The sequence below is a fragment of the Sarcophilus harrisii genome, chromosome 2 (assembly GCF_902635505.1).
Source record: "Sarcophilus harrisii chromosome 2, mSarHar1.11, whole genome shotgun sequence".
NCBI lineage: Eukaryota > Metazoa > Chordata > Mammalia > Dasyuromorphia > Dasyuridae > Sarcophilus > Sarcophilus harrisii.
Window position 1 is genome coordinate 24049215 of NC_045427.1, and position 27815 is coordinate 24077029.

Consider the following 27815-nt stretch of genomic DNA (forward strand, 5'->3'; position numbering starts at 1 on the left):
GCATTTACAAATGTGAACTCATTTGATCCTGACCTCCTGAGGGAGGTACTATCATTATCCCATTAGATTAGGAAAATGAAACTAAGAGAAATTAAGCAATTTGCCCAGGATCACACCACTAATAAATATCTAGGACTGATTTTGAACTTAGGTCTTCCTGACTCCTTGAATCAGCCCTCCATCTACCACACTGCCTGAAAAAAGGATCCAACTTGCCTTATTTAGTCCCAACTTACAAAATCAGATGTTCTTGTTGGAAACTGTAGGGATATAGATTTTGTCTTGGGAAAGAATATTTCTTAGCAATTCCAGCTTTCTCAAAGTGGGATAGAATTCAATAAGCATAGACTTTGGGCCAGTTCACTGAACCAGGTCCTGGGGATCCAACAACTCTAAAGAACTTCCATCTTAATAAATCTTCTCTCTTATACTGGAGCTGGATGATTATTTGTTTTAGTAGGGGGTTAGTTTTCCAGTGGGTGAGTTATTTATTTCTTAAGTGAATTAAATAGTCACGGATATCTTTTCCAACTATGAGACTGCAAAAAAGTCTAGAACTATGGTGTTTTTATAGTGGGAATATATCTGCCTTCCACAGAAAGAATTCTGCTTCCTAATCCCAAATGGGCAATAGGAACCAGCTCTCCATTAAAATGACCTCTTCAAATGGAGAAAATATTTTCTGACCTTGAAAAGGGGATTTAACCAGTCTCTTAAGGGTTACTCACAAATAGCATTTCTTTTGGCTTCAGCAGGACATTGATTTCCTAATTATTGGGCTTCTCCTTCTCTTCTTCCTCCTTCTCTGTCTCCTCCTTCATCACCATCTTCTTCTTCCTTCTTCTTCCTGCTTCTTCTCTTCCTGCTGTTGCTGCTGCTGCTTTTCCTTCTCCTCCTCCTCCCCTTCCTCCTCCTGTCTTTCTTCTTTTTCTCATCTTTCTCTTCTTCTTCTTCCTCCTCCTCTTTCTTCTATCTTTCTAATGAAAAAAATCTAAGAATTGTACTATCAGTAATGCCCAGGATTTTTGAAATTAAGATTATTTCAAAAGGGTAGGAAAAGTAATATTATTCTTTATCTACTTTTGAAGGCATATCCCATTTCTGCTACTCTATCCATATGGTGTTGGTTTACAGCTTTATGGATCTGGGCCATGGTATTCTCATCTATAACATAAAGATTAATTGAGTTGATGATCTCTAAGATTCCTTTTCATTACTTGGTTCTAAGTGCTTTTGACTCATATATTTACAACATGCATATTTACAGTCTGTCTCCATGTTATCTTTGTTCAGGAACTGAAGGACCCTCACTGTAGGGATGAAATGGCAGCTGCCCGAGGGGCTCTGAAGAAGAACGCCACTATGCTGTACACAGCATCCCAAGCATTTCTCCGTCACCCAGATGTGGCTGCCACAAGGGCCAACCGAGACTACGTCTTCAAACAAGTCCAGGAAGCTATTGCGGGCATTTCAAATGCAGCTCAGGCTACTTCACCCACTGATGAAAACAAAGGGCACACTGGCATTGGGGAGTTGGCTGCTGCTCTCAATGAGTTTGATGTGAGTATCACAATGGCATACACAAGCTCTCCTGCTTCCACTGGGAACATTTCTTTTGGAGGGAATTGGGAAGAACAAAACATTTATTTTCAATTAATATTTGCATATTCCAGCAAGACACACAAATTTATATCAAGAAGATCTCTTTTTATTAAAAAAAAATTCTAGCACACTCAGGAAGCATGTACACACTCTAGCTTACTTTGAAATAATGAATCCTACTGGTCCATAAACACAGATCAATAAAAATCTTATATGGTGCTACATTTCTTAGTGAAGAGCTAATGTTCTAGAGCCATGTCCCATAGTCAAAAATAACAATGCCATGATAAAAATTAAAGAGGACAAAGAGAGACAAATTAGGACTTGGCATTAGGGTGAAAGATACTCGAGGTGATTTTTTACACTGGAAGATAGGTCTCTTCCATTCCCAGGTGTCTGGTAATAAGAATCTGAAGGAACGGTGACTTTCTCTCAATGTCGTTTTGAACTGACACAAAAAGGCCTGTCTTCACTTTAATTCACTAGACATTTGTTGTGTTTATTATCACAACTCCACAGATGAGAATTTGCTTTGCAAATCCAGTGTGTCCAAATCTAGTTAGTTACTCATCGATTTGCAAGGCTAAAAATATACCCAGTCTGCAATTATTACATAGATGTTGTGGGGACTACAAAGGAATATTAAACATGATCTCTGATTTATATGTTTGCTGCAGAACAAGTGGACAAATAGGCACATGGATAATTATATATCTAAGATAAAAGTAATAAGAAATTTTAGTGGCAATAAGATGGTGCAGTAGATAGACCACCAGCCCTGGAGTCAGGAGGACTAAGAATGTTTTTTTTTTTTTTAAGTAACAATAAGGATTATAAATAAAGTGCTCCTGCGGCTTAGAGAAGGGATTTTTAGGCAGAGCTCATTAAAAATGGAGATTTAATGGATAAAATATTGGATTTTTAGTCTGAGAAATAATGTATAAAAAAGTCCAAAGACACAATTTCTGGATAATTAATCATTTTATTAACCATGTCATAAAGGATGGAAACTCTGAATAAGTGCACTGGAATCAGACAACCAAGCACTTAAGGTTAATTATCTATTGGACAATAACTCTATTAGCATATGCTTGGAAAAATGGCTCTTCCCACTATTCTGGGCTGGCTCCATCTTTTGGTGCATACAAATAATCATAGGAGGGATTAGAGGGTGGAGTGAGACAAGCCAGAGTCACTTTGGAGGAGGACAAGGAGAAGGGAGGTTGGTGGAGAGCCTGGGGCAGTTTTGTCCATCCCCTTCACTTCTCCCGCTAAATTCCAAGGGCTTTTGCTTATCCTGACTCTGGCTGATTCTGAGGCTTCTAGGGAGCTAACTCGGACTTCACACCATATTAGTAGATAATTGATAAAAGGTGTCAATGAGACTCTTGAATGTCAAATGAGGGGCTATGGGACATTAGTCTGATCACCCAGTCTTGGGCAGAGAGTTATCTATACCCATATCACCTCATTTAAGATAATCTAGACAAAAGGAGACTCTAATTTTATTGATTCCTGCCTAATAAAACATAATCAACTGGAATATAATAATTCACCTAAACTAAAATTTCTTCACCTTTTGAACAGATCTTAATTTTCCCACTACAGTGTGTCTATTCAAGGATTAATTTTTCAAAAAATAAACTCTATCCTTCAAAGGCTGACTCAAAGGTTGTAAGGAATAAGGAAATAGAAGGTGAAAAAGCTTAGTTCTCATTTAAAAATTGATTATTACTATAAGAGAGAAATAATAATTTCTCTCAGAGGATTTGGTTTTAAATTCCATTTGTCCTTAATATCCATATTATCTTGATGATCAAGAACATTTGGCTGAATCTGATAATAGGATGAAATTCTATAGGGATAAATATAAAGTCTCACACTTGGGTTCAAAAATTCAATACTCTTAATATCCGAGAGGGAAGACAAAGCTATCTAAGGAGGAGTCAGAAATTTAATGAACCACAAGTTCAATATGTAGGAACAGAATGATGTGGAAGCCGAAAGGTGATCCTGGGCTATGTGAATATATAGATACATATCTTGCAGGAATAAGGAGTTAAATGGTCCTTTTGTACTCTTCCTTTGTGAGACTATACCACTTCAAGATCCTGTAATTTAGCAATGGATTTTATAAACTAGAAAATTAGCCAGGATAATAAAGATCCTTGAGTCCAGGTAGATTAGTTGAAGCAATTGGGGATGGATGGTTAGGAAAAGAGATATCATCATAGCTGTCTTTAAATGTCAAAAACCCTATTCATTGATCTTCTTGGTTATAGGGGTCAAAACTAGGACTACTGGGTTAAAACTGAAAATAGATAAAGAAAACCTTATATGAGTGGTGATGATGGTGAGGAAGATTCTAACAAAGTAGTCAAAGAGTTTTGGAAGCCAATTGGTTGCCCTTTATTAGAAGCCTTGAAATAGACTCTGAACAAACAGTTAAGTATTTTATTTTGTAAATTGATTTGGGGGCAATAATAGCTATCATTTATATAGTATTTTAAGGTATGTATAACATTTTGCCTATATTTCATTTTACATCCAACATCATCCTGAGAGTTAGATCTTATTAACCTTACTTTATAGATGAGGAAACTAAGGGCTAGAGATGTACCCAGAGTCCTACAGCTAATGTGAGTCTGAATCCAGATTTGAACTTGGACCTCCCTGATTTATACTCTAGTACTCCATCCACTATGCTACCTTGTTGCCTATGTATTTGAATTGTGAATTTTGTGTTTCTTTGATATCCAGTTCTAAATTCTTTGCTCCTCAAAGTCTTAAGGCCATAGGAATGGATGATTGTGAAAAGACCATTAATCATTCAGGAGAAGGGAATAGCACCAAAAATGTCTGTGCAATGCTGAGAAATCTTATGGGATTATCGCATAAAATAGTAGAATTTAAAGCTGAAAGAAGAATTTAATATGAATCCACCATTTCATACACATGAATCTCTCCTCTTGAATACTAGATTGGTGGAGTTTGGAACTTATCTTTTAGGCAATAAGGGGATGATCCAGTTGAGTAACAAGGTCTGCTCTATGCCAAGGTCTATGGCCCATGGGCCAGATGCAGCAGCTGAGGCCGATTATCCCCCTCCCCCAGGGCTATGGCTTTATTTAAAGGTCCACAAAACAAATTTTTTGTTTTTACTATAGTCTGGCCCTCCAACAGTCTGAGGCACAGTGAACTGGCCCCCTATTTAAAAAGTTTGAGGACCCTTGCAAGAGTAATCTGATTATATTCTTGGGATAGATTCAAATTATGAAAAAATATATGTGAGGAGACCAGTTCGTATGCTATTGTAGTCATCTTAATCCAGAGTAATGAAGGGTTTAACTAAGATGTTGGCAGTAGAAAAAGAAAAGAAAAAATTGAAATGATTTCACAATTTATATTGAGTATTAGGTTTTGTGAAGCACTTATGTATATGATCTCATTTATAAAGATGAGATCACATGCTGAATGGTTAAATAGCCTGCTAATATAAGAGATGGACCAAAAACACAGGTCTCCCCAACTCAATGGGCTGATCTATAATAAGTTGACAAGCTGTCTTTATACATGGTAGACTATTGGATAGCAATATAGATATTGGGATCGTCCACATTGAAGGGATAATTGAACCTAAAGCAGTAACATATCCAAGATAACACATATACTAAGTTTCTGAGTTAGAATTGAATCCAAATCTTCCTAACTTGAAGATCTAGTCAGAGACATTTTTCTTTAATATGATAAAACATACTTACATTAAATAACAGCTAATTGTGGGTATAATAATTAATTATATGTGAATCAATAACAATATAGGCATAGACATAAGTAAAGACATGATAGACTACATATTGCTATCAGATTGCATAACTCACATGGTTTCTTTATATAACTTTTATTGTTTTTATTATTTTATTGTTATCCAATTTAGCATTTTTTACACCTTTTTCATTTCCATGAAGAGTTACTTACTCAATCTGATGTAAATTCATACAGTTATCAGTTAAAAGATCCAACTGAATTCACACATTTTCTCACAAATATTAGTAAGCTTTTCCTTTGCACATACTAACAAATATCCTAGAAAATCCTTATCTGTGGGTTTTGAACATTTCTCTCCTAGAAAAATAAAATAACCAACTTTCTTTCTTATAGTTGACCTATAATTCTCCAGTGCCATATAACCACATTAGGGATTCTTTGATGTGCTCTATCAATCTTGCTAGTCTAGCATTAAATTGAAATGCACATACCTCAGGCTCAATTTTGAGTACCATTCCTGGAATTACTATTAATTTGCTTTCTTTTCCTGGGGTTGAAAAGAATTGAGCTTTCTATTATCACTTTTCTCATATTTTATTATTCTGTTGAATAGGTATTTATACATGTTAATGAATTATAATTGTAATAAGGTTTTAAATGAGTAGAATGCTCTGAGATCTCCAAGTGAAAAAGACCATTCAATTACAAAGTATAAAAGGTACCAATAACATTGATAAATCAAGTATATCTTTAAAATACTGTATTTTGAAATTGGAAATAGTTTAAATGTTATAGCAGAAAATAAATCGTGTACTACAAATTAGATACAGTAATAATTTTACCTACTAATGTCCTTCATTTCTGTTTTTTGTTGACAGAAATGAATTCATCTTTGACCTATTTCCCTTCAAATTAGTCATAATTGAGTAAGATGATCCCAAATTAAATGTAGAAAAATGATATATTAGTAATCAAAAGTACACAATATTGAAATGCCATTGGCTGATTTTAGCCAAATAGTTATTTGTCACAATCCAAGTAAAGGCTCATTATTTTCCTCTATTTGTCTGAAATGTTGGCTTTATTTATGGCCTGGTAATCTCGATATAATTTGGATTCGGTGACCTGTTTTCTGACACTTCTTATGGCTAGACATCTAAATTCAACATAGTGATTTCTGAAGTGAAAGAACAAGAGAAAAGCAGTGGTTTAATGACTGGAAAGTGTCAGATGAGACCCTGGTGCTCAAATAGCAAAAAGGAAAATGAATAGTAATCAAATGAAAAATCAGACTCTGTCAAAAATGTGGCAGCTCAAAATTGTTCATTTCGATCCAGTGTCTTTGCAATTTATTAAGTGACATGGGGATGGGAAGGGGAGGATGACTAATTCATCAAAGTGAATATAGATAGATAGACAGATAGATAGATAGATAGATAGGTAGATAGGTAGGAAGATAGATATAGATAAGATATAATTTTAAAAGGCCAGAAACTAGGAAAGAGGAGGAGCATGTTCTTATATATTTTACTTTAGACTATCTCAAAAAACCTTAGAATAGATTTCAACAGCTCTCATTTTCAGAAAATTCTTTTTCACATGGAGACCCCTGGGAAAATCAGACATGTCACATTCACAAATTTTGTCATTACCAATCCTCACTACGCTGCAAAAACACTACAGATTTAGTTATTTGCAGATCAGAAATCACTTTTGTTCTCCCTTGCCTCATGCTATGTGAGCCTTTTTTTTTTTATAGAAAGTTGAGAGAATGATTTGAAAGCTAGTCACCTTCCTTGTTATAAGAGGAAATATAACTTGCTTATTTGTAAAAATTCAATTCTGTAAGAATTTAACACTAGAGGAAGTCAATCACTACAGGAAGTACTAAAAATACAAAGAGAAAAATGGAACAATCCTTGTACTCAAGGGAATTTTGTTCTGTTGGAGGGGGAAGAAGCTACATTCCCACATGCAGTGTAATACATACACACACATGTATAAAATATATACATTTATATATAATACATATGTGTACATTTATACAAAATTATGTTATAAAACAATTATTTAATATTATATTATTTAACAATCATACAATATGATGCTATATAAAATATACATTATAGTATAAATACATAAATATGATATATAATGCATAATATAATAAATAATTACATATATAATTTCTGGGAAGAAACAATAGGAGAAGAATAAAGGAAGCTGGAGGTTTTATGAAAAAAAGGTGAGGAGAGGATGTGCCCCATACAGGGGCAATCTGTACAAAGGTCCTGAGAAGGAAAATGCAATGTTGTATATCCGAAATCTCAAGAAGGCCAGTTTGAGAACACTATATTGGTATAACAGACTATTACATAATAAGTCTAGAAATACAGGCTGTAGTGAATTTCAAGGGTCTTAAAAGCTGAAGCAAAGGGTTTCTATTTAATTTTAGAGATGAGGTAATTAATGTAATAGGTTGTTTTGTTTTGTTTCATTTTAATGTAGAAGTACTATGTCAGATCTATGCTTCCAGAACCTGTTATTTTGAGGGTGGATTAGAGAGCAAAGAGATTGAATGCAGAGAAACTAGTTAAGAGGAATTTCAATAATCTAGACTAGATATTAAGAGGACCTGAGCCGAGGTGCTGGATATATAAGGGAAGAAAAGATGATGGATATGAAAATTAGTGTGAAAGGAAAATTAACAAAATTTAACAGCTGATTGAGAGGAATGAGGAATTGTCTGCTCTGGGAACTTATATTCTAAAAAGTGTTAGAATGTTCTTTTCTTATACATCTTTCTTGTGCAGTATTAAATTCCCTTCTATTCATTTATGGTCTATTTTTCTTTACTCTCTTTTCCATAAAATGTTCAATTCTATGCACTAAACAATGATAAATTAAATTTCCAACAGGAGAAGGCCCAAATCAACAATTTCTATCTGTAAGCTCCTGAAATATTCATTTACTAGAATCTTAAACCAGTCAGGGATTCCATTTCAGTGAACAAATGGAAATGAATGGGAGATATATTCCCATTTAACTTTTCTTCTTTCACATTAAATGATAAATTATGCATTGATCAGCTGTTTTGTGCAAGTTTTTTAGAAACAGATTTTTGCATTATTCTGAGAATGTGAGTCAGGCATGTAGGACATTACTCAACTCCTTACTGTGAATTTGCCTCCTGTGACATCATATCAATAAATATCTATTCATATACTTCAGAATATCCAATGAATTATCCTCATTTTAAACATTCACATTGAAGGAATTTCAGCACAGATATGGTATAGTATTCTTTACCTTACAGTGACATCTGGTGGATAATCATAACATTTGAAAAGGAAGGCAACATTTTTTGTACAGTTTGTATATCAAAGAATTACGGATTTTAGGAATAGAAGAGATGCTTGAGTTCAAATAGTGTTGCCACTCCATTTGGCTGTTGAGAAACTTGGTACCTAAGAATTTAGAGGAGCTGTCCAAAGTTCTGCATAAAAAGTGCCAAGTCAAATCCTTTTAACTCTTCATTCACTAGTCTTTCCACTGCACCATTTTGCTTTCTTGCTTCTTTTTAAAGTAATTCTTTCAGAATATAGATTTCATTTGTCATTATTAATATGGTTTTATGCCAAACCTATTTTCTTTGATTTGTTCATAAACTTATAGTAGAGTGGAAAATGAAAAACATATTTCAGTCTCCATTCTACTTAACTATCCATGAAACTTAAGTCCCATCATTTTCCTTGGTCTCATATATTTTATATATAAAGTAAGGATAATATTTATCTAAATTTCTGTGATTTCTTTTATTTGAGGAAAGAGTACAAGAGTAGTGGTCCTAAGGATAATGATCTAGTTTTTATCCTGCCACTAATTACTGATGTGATCTTGGCAAATTCTTTAATTTCTCTGAGCTCCAATATCCTCATATAAAAAATAGGGACAGGAACATTGATCTTGCACTTACTGAAGGTGTTTGCAGTAATCAAATGTGGTTTAGTGACTTTGGGGAGGAAGAGATAAAACACAAAATAAGTATAATAGAAATCATATGTATACTTTTTCAGGCATTGTAACACCTGCTAGTCTTGTATGATGATGCCATGATCTTATTTTGAGGATCATTAAGGTGACGTAGACATTCTACAAAATCTTGTGCTGCTTCTGAATCTTCAAAGAAAAGTGCAACTATGTTCCTTATCATATTATGCATAAATATCTAGATATTATATTATGTTGTATATGTTATACACATATATGCATAAATTGTGTGTACACATACACATGCATACACATATGAACCCAAAGTGATATTAATGGATATAATTGAACATTTTTTGAAATATATATATGTATCTGTTTTACACACACGTGCTCACAAATGTATATAAGTACATGTGTCTATAACATTATTTTGTTGTCCAGGCCTAATAATTACTCATTTTTGACAATAATAAAGACAATAAGTTTCTCTTTATTCATTACTTTAAGAATTAAAAAAGCCCTTTAATTACATTTTGTCATTTAATTCTCACAACAAACCCATAGAGTATGTATGTGTGTGTATAATATATGTGTGTAGTGTGTGTTTTGTTTGTTTATTTGCTTGTTGTTTAGTTTTGGTTTTTGCCTTTTAGAATGAGGAAACGCAGCCCCACAGAGTGATTTGCCCAGAGCAAGAAAACCAGAATTTGTCAAAGTCAGGATAAGAAACCAATTCTATCTCTATGCAATTCCATACCCTGAGACCTTCCTATAGCGTTTGGAAATTGACAAAGCTTACCACCAACATACAAATGAGGAAGAAAAGACTCTTAGAAATTGGGTAAATTGTCCAACGTCCCACAGCTAATATGTAATGGAGTTGGAAATCAAGCTCAAGTTGCTTGATGACAGGTGTCTCCTGAGTTTTACCATAATTGAGATATACAGTTCATAGCATAAATAGTTATTGAACATAACTAGAAGAAACTATTTCTTGACCCTGTAGGGCACAGGGATTTTACTGAATTCCAGTGGTAATATTGGAATGTAAATTTATAAAGTAAAAGGGCTGTTTCATCTTTTGTCTTTATAATACCCAGTGTTTAGTAATGTGCTGAGCACGTGACATGGGCATCTCATAAATGCTTGGCAAATTTGTTTGATGCTTTCAAGTGAATTAGATTTTTTTCTATTGTATTTCTTTTATTTGTCCTCTATTTTAATATTTACCTACTCTGCAGAATGTTGGAGTATATGACATGGGGATCTCATAAATGCTTGGTAAATTTAATTGAATCATCATAATAGTAAGAATGTTAAAAGAATAAAAATAAAGCAATTTATATCAATAGCATTGGCCCTCACCCATTTTCTTCTTACCATTTCTGCATTGAATAGGTTGCTAGGAGAAGAGAATTTGGAACTAATAAACAGAGAAGACATTCTTCCTCTGCACAAACTTATATTTAATCAAATCCCTCCTCTTGTATGTCTGATCAGTGTTTAAGTGGAATGATTATATTTTTCAGATATGTGCTTTTTCCTAACAGATTATATGTGGATATACACATACATATATACACATACATACACACATGTGTATTTATTCCCCAATTCTTTAAAGATATAATACCAATTATATCTTAGATATGTCAATTATACTTTTAGTACATTTTTGTCCATTTCTATTTCCATGATTTCACATTCCTTTTAAGATTCTTAATAGTAATTTATTTTTGATAATTATTTTTGATAATTGAAAATTGATAATTTTCAACACTCACCTTTGCAAAACCTTGTGTTCCAAATTTTTCTCCATCTCTTGCCGTACTCCCTCCCTAAGACAAGAAGCAATTTGATATATTTAAAAGTGTACAATTCTTCTAAATATATTTCTATATTCATCATGCTGTGCAAAAAGAAAGATAAAAATGGAAAAAATGAAAGCAAAAAATCAAGCAAACAAATAGCAAGAAAATGAAAATACTATATATTTTGATCTACATTCAGTCTCTATAATTCTCTCTCTGGATGTGGATGGCTCTTTCCATCACAAGTCTATTGGAATTATCTTAGATTTCACATTCTTTATAACAGAGAACAATATCCCTCCCTTTTCTTTTTTACTTATAAGGCTATTCAATGAAGAAAAATATGATCTGCTCTCAAATATATTAATTTTTTTATTGTATTTCTTTCATTCACTCTCTATTTTAATTTTAACCCACTGTGCAGAATGTTGGAGCTGGTGTCAATAAGACCTAAATTCATATTCAACTTCAGACATGTTTAGCTGTGTGATTCTGTGCAAGACATCTAATATTTCTGTTCTTTCCCCATGTGAAAAGGGGAAAATAATAGGATTTATTGTTTTTAAATTCTTCCAAGGGTTTATAAGGATAAAATGAAATGGCATTTGTAAGTGTTAAGCAAACCTTTGGAAGTGCTATATAAATGTGATGGTGATTATTATTATTCTTTTTGCCATCTCTCTGATTACATTTCTTCTTCAAATAATAATGCAATGCTAACACTTGTAATAATACTTAGCAAGCCAGTGTGAGAAGTACTCTTATGGATTAAAAAATCTGAAGTGGTGAGGTATTTAGGTGACATATCCATGAATATTAGGGACAAGGTTTGAACTTAGATCTTTGTAATTCTATAAGTATTTTTTGCAGGATGTTGAAAATACTTAGACTTGCCACTTAGGCATCCTACTGTGCTCTAAATCATTATTCTCCAGTTAATGTCAAGTGGAACCTGATAGCATGTAGTATATCAGAGCTTATAAAAATTATAAAGAATTATTAATCCTAGTAGGAAAGGAACATGAGTATCATCTAGGGTCCTAAATGAGTAACTTCCTATGCCCATTTCCCATTGTTCAGATTTCTGTCTCATAAGCATATGGCCATGCAAGGGAAGAGAAAGAAGGGAACAACACATAACATCCAAAAGAGATTATAATACATTATGCTCTGTCTTAGATAAATGAGTACAGGGAAAGTGGCCATTGATGAGTTGTTTCAGGTGTTTCCAAGAAAGAAATATGTTCCTTGCAGGCTTTCAGAGTCTGGTCTCATGCCAAATGATGCCAGATTGACACAAACTCATCATTCATATGAGATGCATGAGGCAAAAGAGCACTCAGAGGAAGGGCATTTGGCCATCTGTGTTCTCTTTTTAGGAACCTCCAGTATTTTCCTTGGAAATTGAGGTATCATTGAATGACTCTATTCATGAATCTATTTCTGGGGAAATTTAAGCATTACAGTTGCTTTAAGGACCTAAGTGTGGGTCACTCACACTAAGGATGCCCTTGTAATGTATCACATATCCCACGGAGAGGATGAGGGTTTCTTTTCCTATAAGTACTTTGTGCTAGAATATCCTTGAAGTTCACATAAATGAGGAATGTACCAATAATTACAGCAAAAGCATCAATTGAACTTTTAGCTGGCAATCACAGAACCATACTAAACTTACTTATATCTATTTACGAATGTACATATGTGTATGTATGCATGAATGTATGTATTTATGCATATGAGGGGGCAAAGGTAGGGTAAAACTTTAATTCTATTGGTTATTAAGTAAAAGTAAAAAGATCTATCATTTGTTTATCATGGACATCTCCTAAATGTGGAAAAGCTTCTCTATTGCCTTTGAGAGTTATCTGAGGTGAAGGCACTGGAGGATTAAATAAATTATCCCAAGTTACAAACAGTTTCAAAAGTAGAATTAGAACCTAAAATTTCTTGATTTCAAGACAGAACCTTCTTAACTATGTTAGCTTGAAGCATATATATGCTATCTCATAGAAACAGCTCTTACTAATACTTTAATTCTTCTATTCCAAGGGTTTTACTTTTGCAATATCTTTCTCTTATCATCAATAGTTAGCATTTATATTGCACTTTAACTTTTGTTGTCATTCAGTCATTTGTCATGTCCAACTCTTTGTGACCGCATTTGTGATTTCGTTGGAAGAGAAAGTAGACTGTTTTGACATTTCCTTCTCCACCTTATTTTATAAGTAACGAAATGAAGCAAAAAAAGGTTTCTTGACTCATCCAGGTACACAGTTAGGAAGTGTCTGAAGCTGGATTTGAACTCATCTTCCTGATTCTTTGCCCAGTGCTTTACACTCAACCTCAGGCTGCTTCTACATTAAGGTTTACAAAAGGCTATTCTAATATTATCTCATTTTATTCTTACAACAGCTCAGGAGATAGGTACTAATCCCTTATTAATAGAGGAGAGAACTGGGGACTGAGGAGGAGTAAAAGGCTTGCACAGGGACATAAAGCCAGGAAGTATCTGATTTGAGCTCAAGATTTCCTAAATGCAGGTTTACCTTAAGTGAGGATCCTGATACACTAGGTTTTAGAACACCTTGCAGGGGTCCTCAAACTTTTTAAATAGGGGGCCAGTTCACTGTCCCTCAGACTGTTGGAGGGCTGGACTATAGTCAAAACAAAAACTTTGTTTTGTGGGCTTTTAAATAAACTTCATAGTCTGGGTGAGGGGGATAAACATCCTCAGCTGCTGCATCTGGCCCGTGGGCCGTAATTTGAGAACCCCTGCTTGAGTAAGTAAAGCATAGCCCTGTCGAATTTTATCTTCTTTCTATATAGAAATATCTGGTTTGGAGAAACAGAGTAATAACAGATTCAAAAAGTAATTATGAAACCTTTTGTGTCTTTGATTCTCAAATGGGGATCAGGATTTTAATCATAGAGATTAGACGGGAATTTAAGACAAAGTGGTAGATCAGAGACTAGAACACTGGACCTTAAGGAAGGAAGTTTTGAATTCAAATCCAGCCTCAGACATTTCTTAGATTTATAGCTCCAACAATTGAACTTCCTTCACTTTATCTTAGTTTTTTTTCCTGTAAAATGGGAATAATAATAGTACCTACTTAACAGAATTGTTGGGAGGATCAAATGAAGTGATATCTCTGTAGTCTCTAAGTATAATAATAATAATATCCAATTATGCCTGTATATGAATGAAATTATGTTTATAACTCCAAAAAATAATCCTTTGATAGTTCCAAATACACATATTATTTAATTATAAAAGATCACATAATAAACAAATCAGAGAAACATAATAGAGGTAATTACCACTCAGCTCTATAGCTAGAAGAAAAGTTCATGACCAAGCAAGTGATAGAGAAGATCACAAGAAAAATAGATATTTTCAGTTACATAAAAAGGGGGTTTTGTTTATTTATTTTGTTTTGTTTTTGTTTTGCAGAAACAAATCCAGTAAGGCTAAAGTTATAAAGAAAAAAAGTTACATGAGAAAATTACTATAAGTTCTTTTGATAAGTGTCTCATTTCCAACATATTTAAGGAACTCATTCAAATTTGTAAGAAAAAAGCTATTCCAAATTGATAAATTATTTAAGGATATAAATAAAAGGTAGTTCTTGAGAAAAGCAAAACAGACTGTCTGTGTTTTATGGAAAAAAAATACAGATAATTACCAATTAGTGAATTACTCCTATAATTGAGATAGTACTATGCTTATCATCAATATCATAGTAGACTTGCAGTCATTACTTTCACTGCCCATATCTACATCAAAAATCCATTGTACATTTTATAGGTGGCCTATTATCTTGGACTTTCAATGTTCATCATTTCTCTCCCTGCTCATTCAAATGTCCTCCTGATTCTCCTATGGAAATTAAGTAATTGTGGGTAATAGTCCTTGTCCCTTTCCTTCTCATTCTCTGAGAATATTTTCTAAACAGGAAAGTGCCTACTTTCTCAAAAACTTCATATGGCCTGACATTTTATTGCTCAACTAAACTGTGAATCCTTTAAGTGTCCATTTTTCTCACCAAAAAACCAGATTTATTTATTTCAAAAGACCTACCAATGCACTCCACTGTTTTAATTGTTTTGTTTCTGTCCCAGATCTTCTGAATAGAAGTTGCAACTAACTGGTAGGCATCTCTCCAATTCTCCCTTCATAAAGAGTTGTGCAGTTGTGAATAATGACATTATCTCTTTCATCTGAGCTACCAAAATCCAACTAAATAGGGAAGCCCAAACATGGCCTAGTATAATGAAAAGTCTAGCATTTTCCCAGTGAATTGTATTAAATGTTAGTTAGATAGATAAAGATATAGTTATATATGTTGACTTTACTCAATGGTCTGTACAATTTTCCAAGTTCCCAATATGTTCAAAAGTAGGCTTTATACCTTCTGATGGTGGATCTCCTTATGAATGTACATGACCGCATATGGGGTCACAACCCATAGTTTAAGAAGTTGGCTCTAGATTAGTGCTAACACCTACTGGGATGTATATTTACATTATATACCCATAATATGTGTGTGCACACACTCACCTACCCAGCCATTTAATCTATATTCAAAGAAAGAGAGAGAGGAAGACAGACAGAGAGAGAAAATGAGAGAGAGAGAGAGAGAGAGACAGAGAGAGAGAGAGAGAGAGAGAGAGAAAGAAACAGAGAGATAGAGAGAGAGACAGAGAGAAGAAAAAAAGAAAGGGGGAGAGAGAAAAAGGAGGTCAGAAAGAGATAGTAAGTTCCTCCTTTTCTCCTCCCTCCTTTGGCCCTATTTCTGCTTCTTTCTGTCTCTGTGTCTTTTCTTTATTGCCTTTTCTCCCTGTCTGTGTGTGTGTCTCTCTTTGCCTGTCTGTCTGTCTCACCCGATGTCTTCCCCTTTCATATACACATTTATATATAAAATATTTATTTTTCTTTATAATTTTTATAACAATGGTTTTTACAGGTGAGATTCTCACACACACAGTGATAGATGGTTAAACATGAGTTTTGTGAGGATATTCAAATAGATTTGCTGTCTTTGGTATTTGAATTGTAAATTTCCTTCAGGATTGTTGGATTGAGGAATAAACGTGACTTGTTTCTTACTGAAGTTAAGATATTTCTCAAAATTACTCATCTGGACAGTAATATAGGGTGTTCCTTTCAGATGTTGTTGTAAAGAGCAACAGTCATTTATTATATCTCTCTCCTTTCTAATTATACAAGTAATTCTATGAGAAGAAAGATATCTTCAATATAAACCACTGTTCTGTTCTGTTTCCTAGACTAATCAATCAACCAACTGATCAGTCAACATTTATTAAGAACTTACTCTGTGTCAGGCACTGAGCTAAGCATTTAAACAAAATCCTTAAACACACACACACACACACACACAACACACACACACACATAACAACAACAACCAAAAATGCAAACTAGTAGAGATTTCCACAACATACAGTTTTCAAAGTATTTCCACATCTTTTAAGAAAAATGACATCTGTAGATGTCTGACAAGGGGTGAGAGAGTTCTTGAGGCATAGAAGTTCATACAACTTACTCAGCCCAGCCCCACTGAGTACTGCCAACCTTTTCAACATTGCTGTGTAAGCAAGTTTTTCTTTTCACAAGATAGGCTATCAGAATTATTGTATCAAAATCAGACATCCAAAAAACAAATCAGAAGAGACAAGAGTTTAATGCCAAACTTCCTCTATATTTCCATATTTGGGGAACTGCTTCTGTCCTTCCAAAATATATCATCCCAACCTGTGCTTGGGCTGTTGTATATAAATAGTGAAAAACAAATGTAAAATAGATCCCTTTATATCATTTCAAAATTATGTTAATGATAATGGTGATGAGGGTGAGAATGCTAATGATCATTATTAAAACAAATAAGCAAGTATTTTTTCAGGTCTGTCATGTGTCAAGAACAATAATGAGACTTATACTGGTATTAATAATAATCATCCTAATGTTTAAATATGTTGATTTTCTCCTTATTTCTAGGTAAAAAATTTCCCCAATGTTCAACTTTGGCTCCTAAAAAGAAGTTCATATATATTTAAACAAATGCACAACAAGATCTAAATACAAAATCTAATGGTTTTTCCATCCAACTGAAGTAATTCTATTCTAAAACTCCACAGTATGTTATGTGGGAAAGGGGAAGGAAGGATAAAATTTCTTATAGCAAAACATCTGTGAAGTTCAAAGAGAAAAAAAAAAAAAAAACTAAGATTTTAACTCCAGATACTTGATTAAACAGGGAGATCTCTACTTTTGGCGGTGAAATCTTAATTCCAGCATTATGGGCCTGTGCCCAGAGGTATATCATTTTAGTTTATTTTACAACTCATACTTCTAAGAAAGACATTTTGAGAAATAACTATCACATTCTTATTCATTCCTAAAGATCATTGGAAAAGATTTCTTTAAAATTACCTCATAAATTCCAGAGTTTCCTAGAACTACTCTCTCTACAACTAAAAGTGAGGATTTGATGGCTATATTATTTACATATTCATTCAAATAAAAAAATAAAAAAATTAATGTTAATGAAATCAATTTAATGAAAAAGGCATAGGGAAAGAATAAATAAAACATTGAGATGTACAATTTTGCTTAATTCTTTCATTTTAGAACATGTCAACATGTATTTATTGCTATTTTATGGCTTTGAATTAAGTTCCTGCTGTCTGTCAGATAATGCATATGCATATATATAATAAGTCACTTGTTTAGAATTTCCCTAAAACTTTATTAGATAACCTCAGCTTTAATATCTTAACTCCTCTATAGCTCTGTATTTTCTTGCAGATAAAGACAGAGACACACAGAGAGAAACAGACAGAGATAGAAAGAGAAGAAAGAAAGAGACAAAGAGAGACAGAGACATAGAAATAGACACAGAAACAGAGATAGACAGAGAACGTACAGTGGGTTGGAATTGGAGTCAAAAAAGATCTGAATTCAAATAGGAAAATGAACCTGGGTAAGTGAGAACATTGCCCAAGCAACTATATAAGACCCTACAAGTTAAATAAAGGGTACTTATTTACTTATGGGATAGCTAGGTGGTATAGCTTAGAGGCAGAAAAATTCATCTTTCTGAGTTGAAATCCAGCATCAGACAATTACTAACTGTGTGGCCCCTGTCAAGTTGTTTAATCCTGTTTGCCTAAATTCCTCATCAGTAAATTGATTTGGAAAAGAAAATGGCAAACCATTCTAGTACCTTACCCAGGAAAGTCACAAATGAGATCACAAAGAGACCAAAAAACTACTCATTCTAACACTAAGTGATATCAGTGCAAAGTTGAAGATAAAGACAATATGCTGGTTAGTAATTAGGATTAGTAATAAGGAATGAAAGTGAAGAAAGATTAGTAGAAAATCCTGAAGTATTGCACCAATATAAAATTTACATGTTTCCATTAAACAATGACATTTTTAAGCATCTACTATTTTCCATGTATGATCCTGCATCCTGGGGTACAAATTCAAAGAATTAAATAATCCCTATTTTTGAGGACCTCAATTAAATATGAAAAATCTGTGCCTTATGACCATCAAATACAACGCAAAAATCTATTTAGTTTTAATTGATTTTAAAAAGCAACTTATTACTGTCATTCCTGATTCAACAATCTGTGTAAAGTCTGATCATCAATTTAAGAATAAAAGTAGTAGTTTATAGAATAAAAAATGAAAATAGCAAAGAAAAAAAATGTCACACCATTAAAATAATTGAAAGTTGACCTATTTAAACAAAACATTAATAATGGGCAGGACAGATGATAAGCATGAAGTACAACAATCTATTACAAAAGTCCAAACAATAGATATTGTGTCGTGATGAGACTTAAAAAAAATTAAAAGTGCCTCAAGAAATACTTAATTTATTTTTGAAGAGTTCAGTCAATTCATGACATTAAAGAAGATAACTTCTTTTGTATAAAAAAGAACAAACCAACAAAAAAGTAATAGTTATAGAGGAAGATGAAACATTGCAAAAGATTAAAATTATTTGGATGGAAAAAACAACATGAAATATATGTGGAGTGCTTCGATGATAGTAAAGTTATGTCTGTTGTTGGTCTCTCTTCATGTCTGTCTCTTCATGTGTGTCTATGTCCCTTTTTCTCTGTCTCTGTCTCTTTTTCTCTGTCTTTGTCTCTTTCTCTCCAAAAATAAATAGATAGATATAGATATACATTTTCTTCCTGAATTTAAAGACCATTAACACCAATATTCAACCAGTAGTGATGGTTGATGGTTGAAGCTTAAGGGACAGGTCAGCCTTCAAAAATTAAAGCTAGATTTCATTTTTAAGACAAAGGAGAGGTACATTGTGAATACAAGCATGCTGCAATACATAATAAATTAAGAATGATGAAAAAGGTAGTAAAATGATTGAACAATTATGAGGGGATTATCATGTGGCTAGACTAAGAGAGAGCAGTTACACTCTATTGATATACTCATGGTACACCAAAAATATGGAGGGAGGCCCACAATGTTAGTTGGATCTCATGTGGCTTATTTATGGGAAGCCATAAAGTAGGAGGAGATATGGATGAGTGGCAATGTGCCTAAGCAAAGGGAATATCAGCATCAGCGATATCAAAGGTCCATTTGACCACAAGTATTTTAATTGAATTGGAAAGATCACTTTAAATTATATTTTCTTTTTATCTATAAAGTGGCAGTGAAGCAACTGATCGCACAATCTGAATACTATATCCCATCTTTTTGCATCAGTGAATTTTTCATTTAATTAGAGATAAAGATAAATTGAATAATTTTCTTTTTTGAGCAAAATTAAAGTGACCAATTTATATTTATTGACTTTATGTAACATGCATAGCTTTATAATCTAGTTTATTATTGTGAATATAGTGAATTATGACTGAGATATGCAAAATTTATATTTATAATCATATCTAATATGTCTAAACAAATGCAAATAAACACATTTGCAAGTATTTATTCTTCACTGGGTTAACTTAATTGAATCTCTAAACTTCTGGTTAGTGCAGATTACTATCCAACCTAATCTTTTTTATAACATATGATTCTAGCTCTTGTCCTGTCATAGAACCTTCTTATAGAATCTCCTTGCTATACAGGATGTCTCCCAGTCTTTAATCAGTGGGTAAGAGGTAGATTATTAGGCTATAGGTGATATTCCTTCATCTTATGTTGTAACCAATTCACCTCCTTTCCTATTACACATTAATAACTTTTTCACCATCCTTTGCATGAGTAGTTCTTGACAACATGTCTCAATTTAGTTATTCTTCTCATTTTTCTCTCCATTGTCTACCATTTTGGTTTCCATTAACTGAAATTCTATATTGTACACAACCATGTAGCATCACTGAAAGAGTGTGTGTGTGGGCGGGGGTGCATATGTGTATAAAGAGAGTGTAACAGGGATCACTGCTCTGCTCCGTATCCCTGAAATCTCTGCATGGTATTTCAAATGAGCCTAGCCTACTCAATACCTTTTAAAATGAAACTATTTCCAACGACTACTATTAATATTATTCTCATTTTCTTTCAGAAAAACTAATATAAGGAAAAAAAACCAATAATCTTGTCCATTGTTGATATGTTTGGTATTACTAAGGGGTTTAAAATGAGCAGAAAATTTTAGCTTTTTTCTAGACTAAATGTAACTAGCTTTCTAAAGCACAGTAATCCCAGGATACATAGTAGTATATATTTAGGAAACATTAGTCACAGCCATCAATGATAATAATTCCCATAGAAATTAAAAATGAACCATATAACCACATGATACCTTTGTGTGCCCTAATTTTATAGCCAGAAAATTTTCTGATGTGGTCCCTGGTAATGTCACCTGACTACAGGATCTTAATCCACTGACATCATTTTGACTAATCCAATTTAAGAGGTATTCTTATTATGGGCTTCTTTTGGTCAGGATATCCAAAGGATGTCTCCCAAAATTTGTAAAATAGTCAGAAATGGTTATAATATAAAATATATTTTATCATAATAATTTATATTAATATAATATAGAAATACATCTGAGAAACAATGGGAGAGATCTAGGGAGGAAAGGATTTCTAATTGAGGGGGCCAAAGAAGTCATTATGAAAAAGGGGGCAGTCTGGTAGAAAAATGAATTTCACAAAATAGAGACTTAGGTGGGGAGAGGTAAACAACTACATTTTGTGATAAACAGCCTACAGCTGAGAAAAGTGGGTAACATGCTACACTAGGTTGTCCATTTCCCCCCCTCTGCACAAGGCATGATTTTCTCACTGAAACATAATACCATTCTCTTTCAAATTTCCATCAGAACTTTCCTTTTGCTTTACCTTTTTGGTATTTATTATTATTATTATTATTATTATTATTATTTGTTTGCTTTTTAGATGATTAGGGTTAAGTGACTTCCCCAGAATCACACAGCTTGTAAGTGTTTGAGGCCAGATTTGAACTTAGGTCCTTGTGACTCCAAGGCTATCTATCTATCCATTGAGCTGCTTAGCTGCCTCACCTTTTTAGTACATTTCTCTCATTATATCTCACCCCTATAGGGCTTGCCTAATTTCCTAATTTGCTTTTGTAGTTTGCAGGAGATTATACTTTCCTATAAACACTGTCGTATTCTCTGAATGCACATAACTGGACTACACTGCATCACAAATAGGAAAAGTGACACTGATGGTTAACCTTTTAGTTTCTCCTCTATCTCCACAGTTTAGGTGCTAAAAGCCTTATATATCTATGACTATTTATTTTACCCTAGAAAAGAGTCTTCAGGATAATTTAAGCTTTTCCTATTTTTGAAGTGATTGCCATATATTCACCAGAAAACAGTACAATAGTCACATATTTAAGTCATTTATTCAGTAACTACTTCAAATACAACCATATATATATTCATATACATCTAAAGGTGGCTTAAAGAAACATGTACAGCATATACAGCAGCTATACCCTGGTAAAACTGCCAAGATAAATGGTTAGGGCAGGTTGAGGAGAAATGACAATCTTCTAACCCTTTGATGAGTTAGGGAGCTGTATATTCCAAGCATGGGAAGACTTCCCCTTGGTAATAGATGGATAACAATCGTTTCAATTAGTTTCAAGAATTGTGGGATGCTTCAAACTCCATCAGACATCAAAGATACTAATTATCCATTGTATCCTGGGCAATCTCCAGTTGTCTTGATTTGTCTTGCCACTGGACTTTGACAAATCTGGAAAAGAAAATGAGACCGGTGATTTTGTACAACTATCTCACAAATCTGATTCACTGTTATTTGATATCAATGGTACTCTTTAAAAAATGGACAAATGGCAATATATACTCAATAACAATATTTCCATGATAAAAAAAAATACCATGAAACAAGTTATCCCTGTCCTCAGCTCTTGGGGAACAACAAAAGCCATTATGACATTGCCAATTTTCTTGGAGCCCACTTTAAGAAATCCTTATTGTGCATTTAGTTAAAATTGATGCCACCGACATCGAATCCTTGAATATAACTGTAACCAATACAATCATAAGGAAAATGTCAGGCAAGTCCTTGAACATTCTGTCAACAAAAAAATTCTTGAGATAGTGCAGGAAGATATTGGCTGGTAAGAATTCTCAACAAACAAAACTAAATCCTTGATCTCATCAATCAGTGAAGTACAATTCAAGAATGAATTTTATTTTAATCCTTTTTTATGTCATTGTCTATAAACATTATTCTTCAGCTATTACTTTGGGTCCTCTGTCAACACAAGCAAATCTGTTTGATTGACAAAGCTGTTATGACTTCATTTCCCCAGCTTTGTCTTTATTCTGTTGTTTTAACTCTGCAATCCTTTTTATCTGTGATTTACAGTTGTTACTCTTTATACATGGATTAACATATATCTGAGACTCTTCTAGGTCCTGCACAATTTTCAGCCCTTAGAAACTACAATTTACTTCATTTAAGGAGCAATTTAGAGCAAGAAGTGAGGAGAGCATCTTCATCTGACAGTTCAGGGAACATCATATTAATGATTGTTGCAATTGTGTTGCAACTGTCTCACCATCACCAAATACTAGTTAATTAAGCCACACACAATACTGTAAGGAGGATAGGAAAGGGATAATTTTCTCATCAGTTAATTGCTGCCACCTCTGGAGTTGAGCACTCCAGGAGATAAACAGCTATCTCAAATCCTCACACATCATTACGAATTTAAACCTATATGGTCCAGTCCTGCTGTCTTGTGGGCCCGAGTCTCAAACACAGCACCATGTGTAGAGGGGAGATAAGAGGTGGGATTGTTGAGCCAGTTATTCTCACAAGAAGGAAGTGGATAATCCTTGAGAGAATGCAGAGTGGGGAAAGCCAAATAATCAGTAACTAAAAAATGCATGCAGATAAAGGTATCCTAACAGAGTTAGTTTAGTCTAAGAAAGCCCAGAATAAGCAAAAAACCAGCAGCACAAGACAATGAGAATTTGGGCTAATGTAGATTAAGTTTCACATTAACTGAAAATTCTTCTGAAGCAGGTTGACTAAAAGTTAGAACAATTTACTTAGGGAATGGAAAGAAAGTCATGTGAACAACAGAAAAAAATGGATTTTCTATGAGAATATCTGGACTCAGTTCCTGACCTGCGACTACTTGCAAAATCCTGTCCAAATTGCTTCTTTTTTGAAGACTGATGTTTTTATTGTTGGTTCATTTAATTTGTAAAATGAAATTTGACTGGTTCATTTGTAGGCCCTTTTTAGGGCTGAATCCCTTTATTCTATAATTCATCTACATACTGTTGACCTGATTTGTAAAATGAGAGGGATTTGTTACCATTTCCCATAATGAGCAGAGAGGATGTTGGAGAAAGTTTGGTTCTAGAAGAGATATGAAGGCAAAGATCCATTCAAATTTTTCTTATTTAATTTCAAATTTTTGTTAAGAGTTTTAATACTATCTTCATTTTCAAATATATTCCTTTTCACTTGTAGCTCAAAAGAAATCTGAGATGCACAGATTTAGAGACTCCAAATGTTCACACAAAGTATTTGTGTTTGACCTATGGAGAGCTTTCCAAGCTTGTATTGGTCTGATCAGCCACAGTCAGACAGACTGTAATTTGTCACCAAGATGGTGATGTTATTTTGGCCCTCTTCAAGCATAAAGGACAGTAACAATTTTCATGATATCCCTCTCCCACGCCCTATCAGCAAATCTTTAATTTTTTTTCTTTAAAATAAAGCTGAAAAGCAAAGGAGCTGGGCCAGATAACCTCTGAGATCTCTTTCCACTCAAGTCCCATGACTCTAAGAGGAAATTTTACTCACAAATTTTACAATACCCCTGGCACAATAGGTGTGTGAGGTCCCATACACACACACACACACACACACACACACACATACATATACCCCCCACCATGGGATGCCAATAATATACTTATTCCATATGGATCCTCATATTTTTGCAGGAAATTGTTTCAGAGATAACAGACAATAAAACCAGATTTTTGAATTGCTGTATCACCAATTGATAAAACAAGATATAATATATTCACAGGATTACATATTGTGAATTTTTTGAAAGGGCTTGAATGGCCATCTTGTCCAGTTATAAGCAAAGCAAATTACCAGAACAACATTTCCTTCCATAATTACATTGTTCTTAGTATGAGCAAAAAGAATGTCTTTTTGTACTGCCAAAAATATTATTCTTAAAATATGCTTTATTTTTTCCTTACCCTTATTTAATTTATATTTTGGTATGTTACATAATGTACCTATTAGTACAAGACCTGGTAAATATATATTTTGTTTATGAAAATACATAGATTAGGAGCATTTTATGAGTAATGGAAGGATGTGATCAAAAATATTTGGATATTCACTATTCACTATCTTAGAGTAGTTTGTAATAAGCATCTGTGGAGACTCAGTGCCTCCTAGTGGTTTTATATGAAATCTCATCTAATATATATATATATATATATATATTTATATAAATATATATATATATACATACATACACACATACACACACACACATACACATATATATATTTATCTTCAGGGTTTTTGTTTGCTTATTTGTTCAAAGTCTTTTTAGAGTAATCTAGGCAAATTTTCTTTACCCAACCTTATTTGTTTCTTTCCCTCTTTTTTCTTTCTTTCTTTGTCTTTCTCCCTTCTTCCTTTCCTTCCTTCTTCCTTCCTTCCTTCTTTCCTCCCTTCATTTCCTTCTTCCCTCTCTTTCACCCTCCCTACCCTCCTTCTATCCTTTCTTTCTTCTTCCTTCCTTTTTTCTTTTTAAATTTTTAATGAAAAAATGTTTAGCTAATATTGCTTTTGTTTTTATCACTTCTACTGGATATCTGGTTTTGAATAAAAATAATCTGTTTCCCAATGCCACTAGTTCTATTTGTACTAGAGCCTAATTCATGAAAAATAGTAAATCCCTAGGTTTGATTTAATTTAATTTGTAATATTTCAACCTGTAATTAAGTAAAATATCAACATTTGTCCCAGCCCAATAATGACTCAATAATGTGGTCTCTTGAAAAAGTTCCTTATTTTCACTCATTTTGACCTAGCTAAGAATTATTACTTTACTTTGACTATGTCTTTATGTACCATTGCATTTTTGTGTGGTCTATGATAATTTTTTAGACTACAATTAGCAGTATTGTTAAATTTTTGGAGCATTGGTAATGAAACTAAGACAGAGAACTAAACAGGGACCTAGAGACAGACAGAAACTAATGGAGAGATAGCAATCCAATGCATTCATTTTATAGGGGAGGAAAATGGGTCACAAAGAGCAGGTTATGCAGTAGAAACATGAGGTAGAATTGTAATCCATATCTTCCAGATCCCAAGTTTAGTGATCTAACCATTATACAACACTGCAATATGGGCTTTAGTTGAATTAAAAATAAATAGAATGTAAGGAAGTTGTCATCAAGGCAATTGTTTAGGTAGAATAGATTAATTCAATCTGAGAATAGTTTTCTTGCTGCTAATTAAGATGTGACTGCATTTGAGTCTTGGTTGTCATAGAGAAAGGCAAAATATTGATTTAATTAGGCCCCCCATTTTATTTTTAATATTTTGGCATTAATCAGCATACACAAAGAAAGTCAGGGCCAAAGACTATAGTGACTTCTCAGCATGAAATATTATATTTTTATTAATAATCTGCACGCCTCCCTTCTACTCTGTCAGCATTCATGAGCATGCTAACTTTGAATGAATATCCATCTTTTGAGAGTGACTGAACAGTATTATTTTCTTCCTCTGATACTAGATTGGCTCAAACCTGAGTTCTATCTTTATCTTTTAAAAAGTGGAGACCTTGTGGCTTAGGATATCCCTGCACAAACCTATGGAAAAAGAACTCTGTCAGTAATATGTTCCACCAGCAAAATGAAATATTCCATCCCTTTCAAAATTAAAGATTTTTCCCCTGTAGGCCACTATAAATAAGTTTTTTAAAGAGCAATTAATATGTTTCACATTATACCTCTGAGAGGCAAAATACTCTTTCCTAATCTTAATTTCCCAGCTTAAAATAGAAAAAAGAGACAGATGAATTTACAGTCAAGGTAGCATGTATTTTCCTTCTGGGCAATGAACCAATTTCCTTTTCATATTTGTTGAATATTGATATAATTACTCATTTATGAGACAAGAAATTTAAGTATATTACCAGGCGGTGGAAATCACCTGGTAATTTATTAGGTTGATAATAACAATTAAGTCACAATTACTCCTAAGGAATATAAATTGCCTCTTCAATTCAAACAGATAACTCGACCTCTCAAGTTACAGCATGTAGATCTTAAGTAATTCCTCTGATAAAATATATGTCTCTCTATTATGAAACTTCCATTTGAAATATAGTTAATGTTTCATTGTCCTAGAGACTGATTATTCAGTTTATGGATCATTTGGTCTTCCTCCTTTGACCATCCCCTCTCTAACAAATTAATTATTTACTTTCCTATTTATTTATTTATTTTGTTCACAAGGACAATTAGGGTCAGAGATAGAAGCAAAACTATAAACACTTTGTGTTTATTGCTGAGAAATATATATAGTGAAGAGAGAAACTTTTTAGAAAGGAGCAGAGTTTTTGAAGCCTCAGTATCCTCATCTGTAAAATACCGTGATTGGACTAGACAATAAGTACAATTTCTTATACCTCTGACATTTTATAACTTGTTTCTGGCTGATTGCCATTAGTTCATCTTACAATTTAGGCTCCTTCTACTTCATTGGTTATCCTTTTTGTGGATTCTAATTCTTCTTTGAAAGTTTGACATCTCAGATATCCTGGCTGTCCTCGCCTATTTACATTGGGAGGAATTCAGTATAAATAGGACAATAATAGTTCAAAACTTATTTTTGAAGGAAGGAGAGGATATGGCAATCTTGGAGGCAGAGCATTGGCAAAAGTAGCCCTACTGTGTGGAGATCATAACATCTTCATCTTTGAACCACAACACTCAGGGATGTACGATTGCTAATGCAAACAAGGAGAACGCTTCAGTCATTTATTGATATATCACTTACTGTTGGGTACTAAAGAAATTTAGTAAAAACGTTCATAACAATAACAATATA

The 27815-nt window shown here is 33.4% G+C and overlaps 1 protein-coding gene across 2 annotated transcripts in view; it reads left to right on the forward strand.

The window, feature by feature from the left end:
• The window catches only part of CTNNA2 (catenin alpha 2), a 1447481-nt gene that overhangs the window by 479451 nt on the left and 940215 nt on the right, over positions 1–27815 (forward strand). For both annotated transcript variants that reach the window (XM_031957116.1, XM_031957117.1), the window contains exon 6: positions 1294–1560. In XM_031957116.1, the coding sequence (XP_031812976.1) occupies positions 1294–1560 (267 nt within the window). The remainder of the gene's footprint in view (positions 1–1293; positions 1561–27815) is intronic.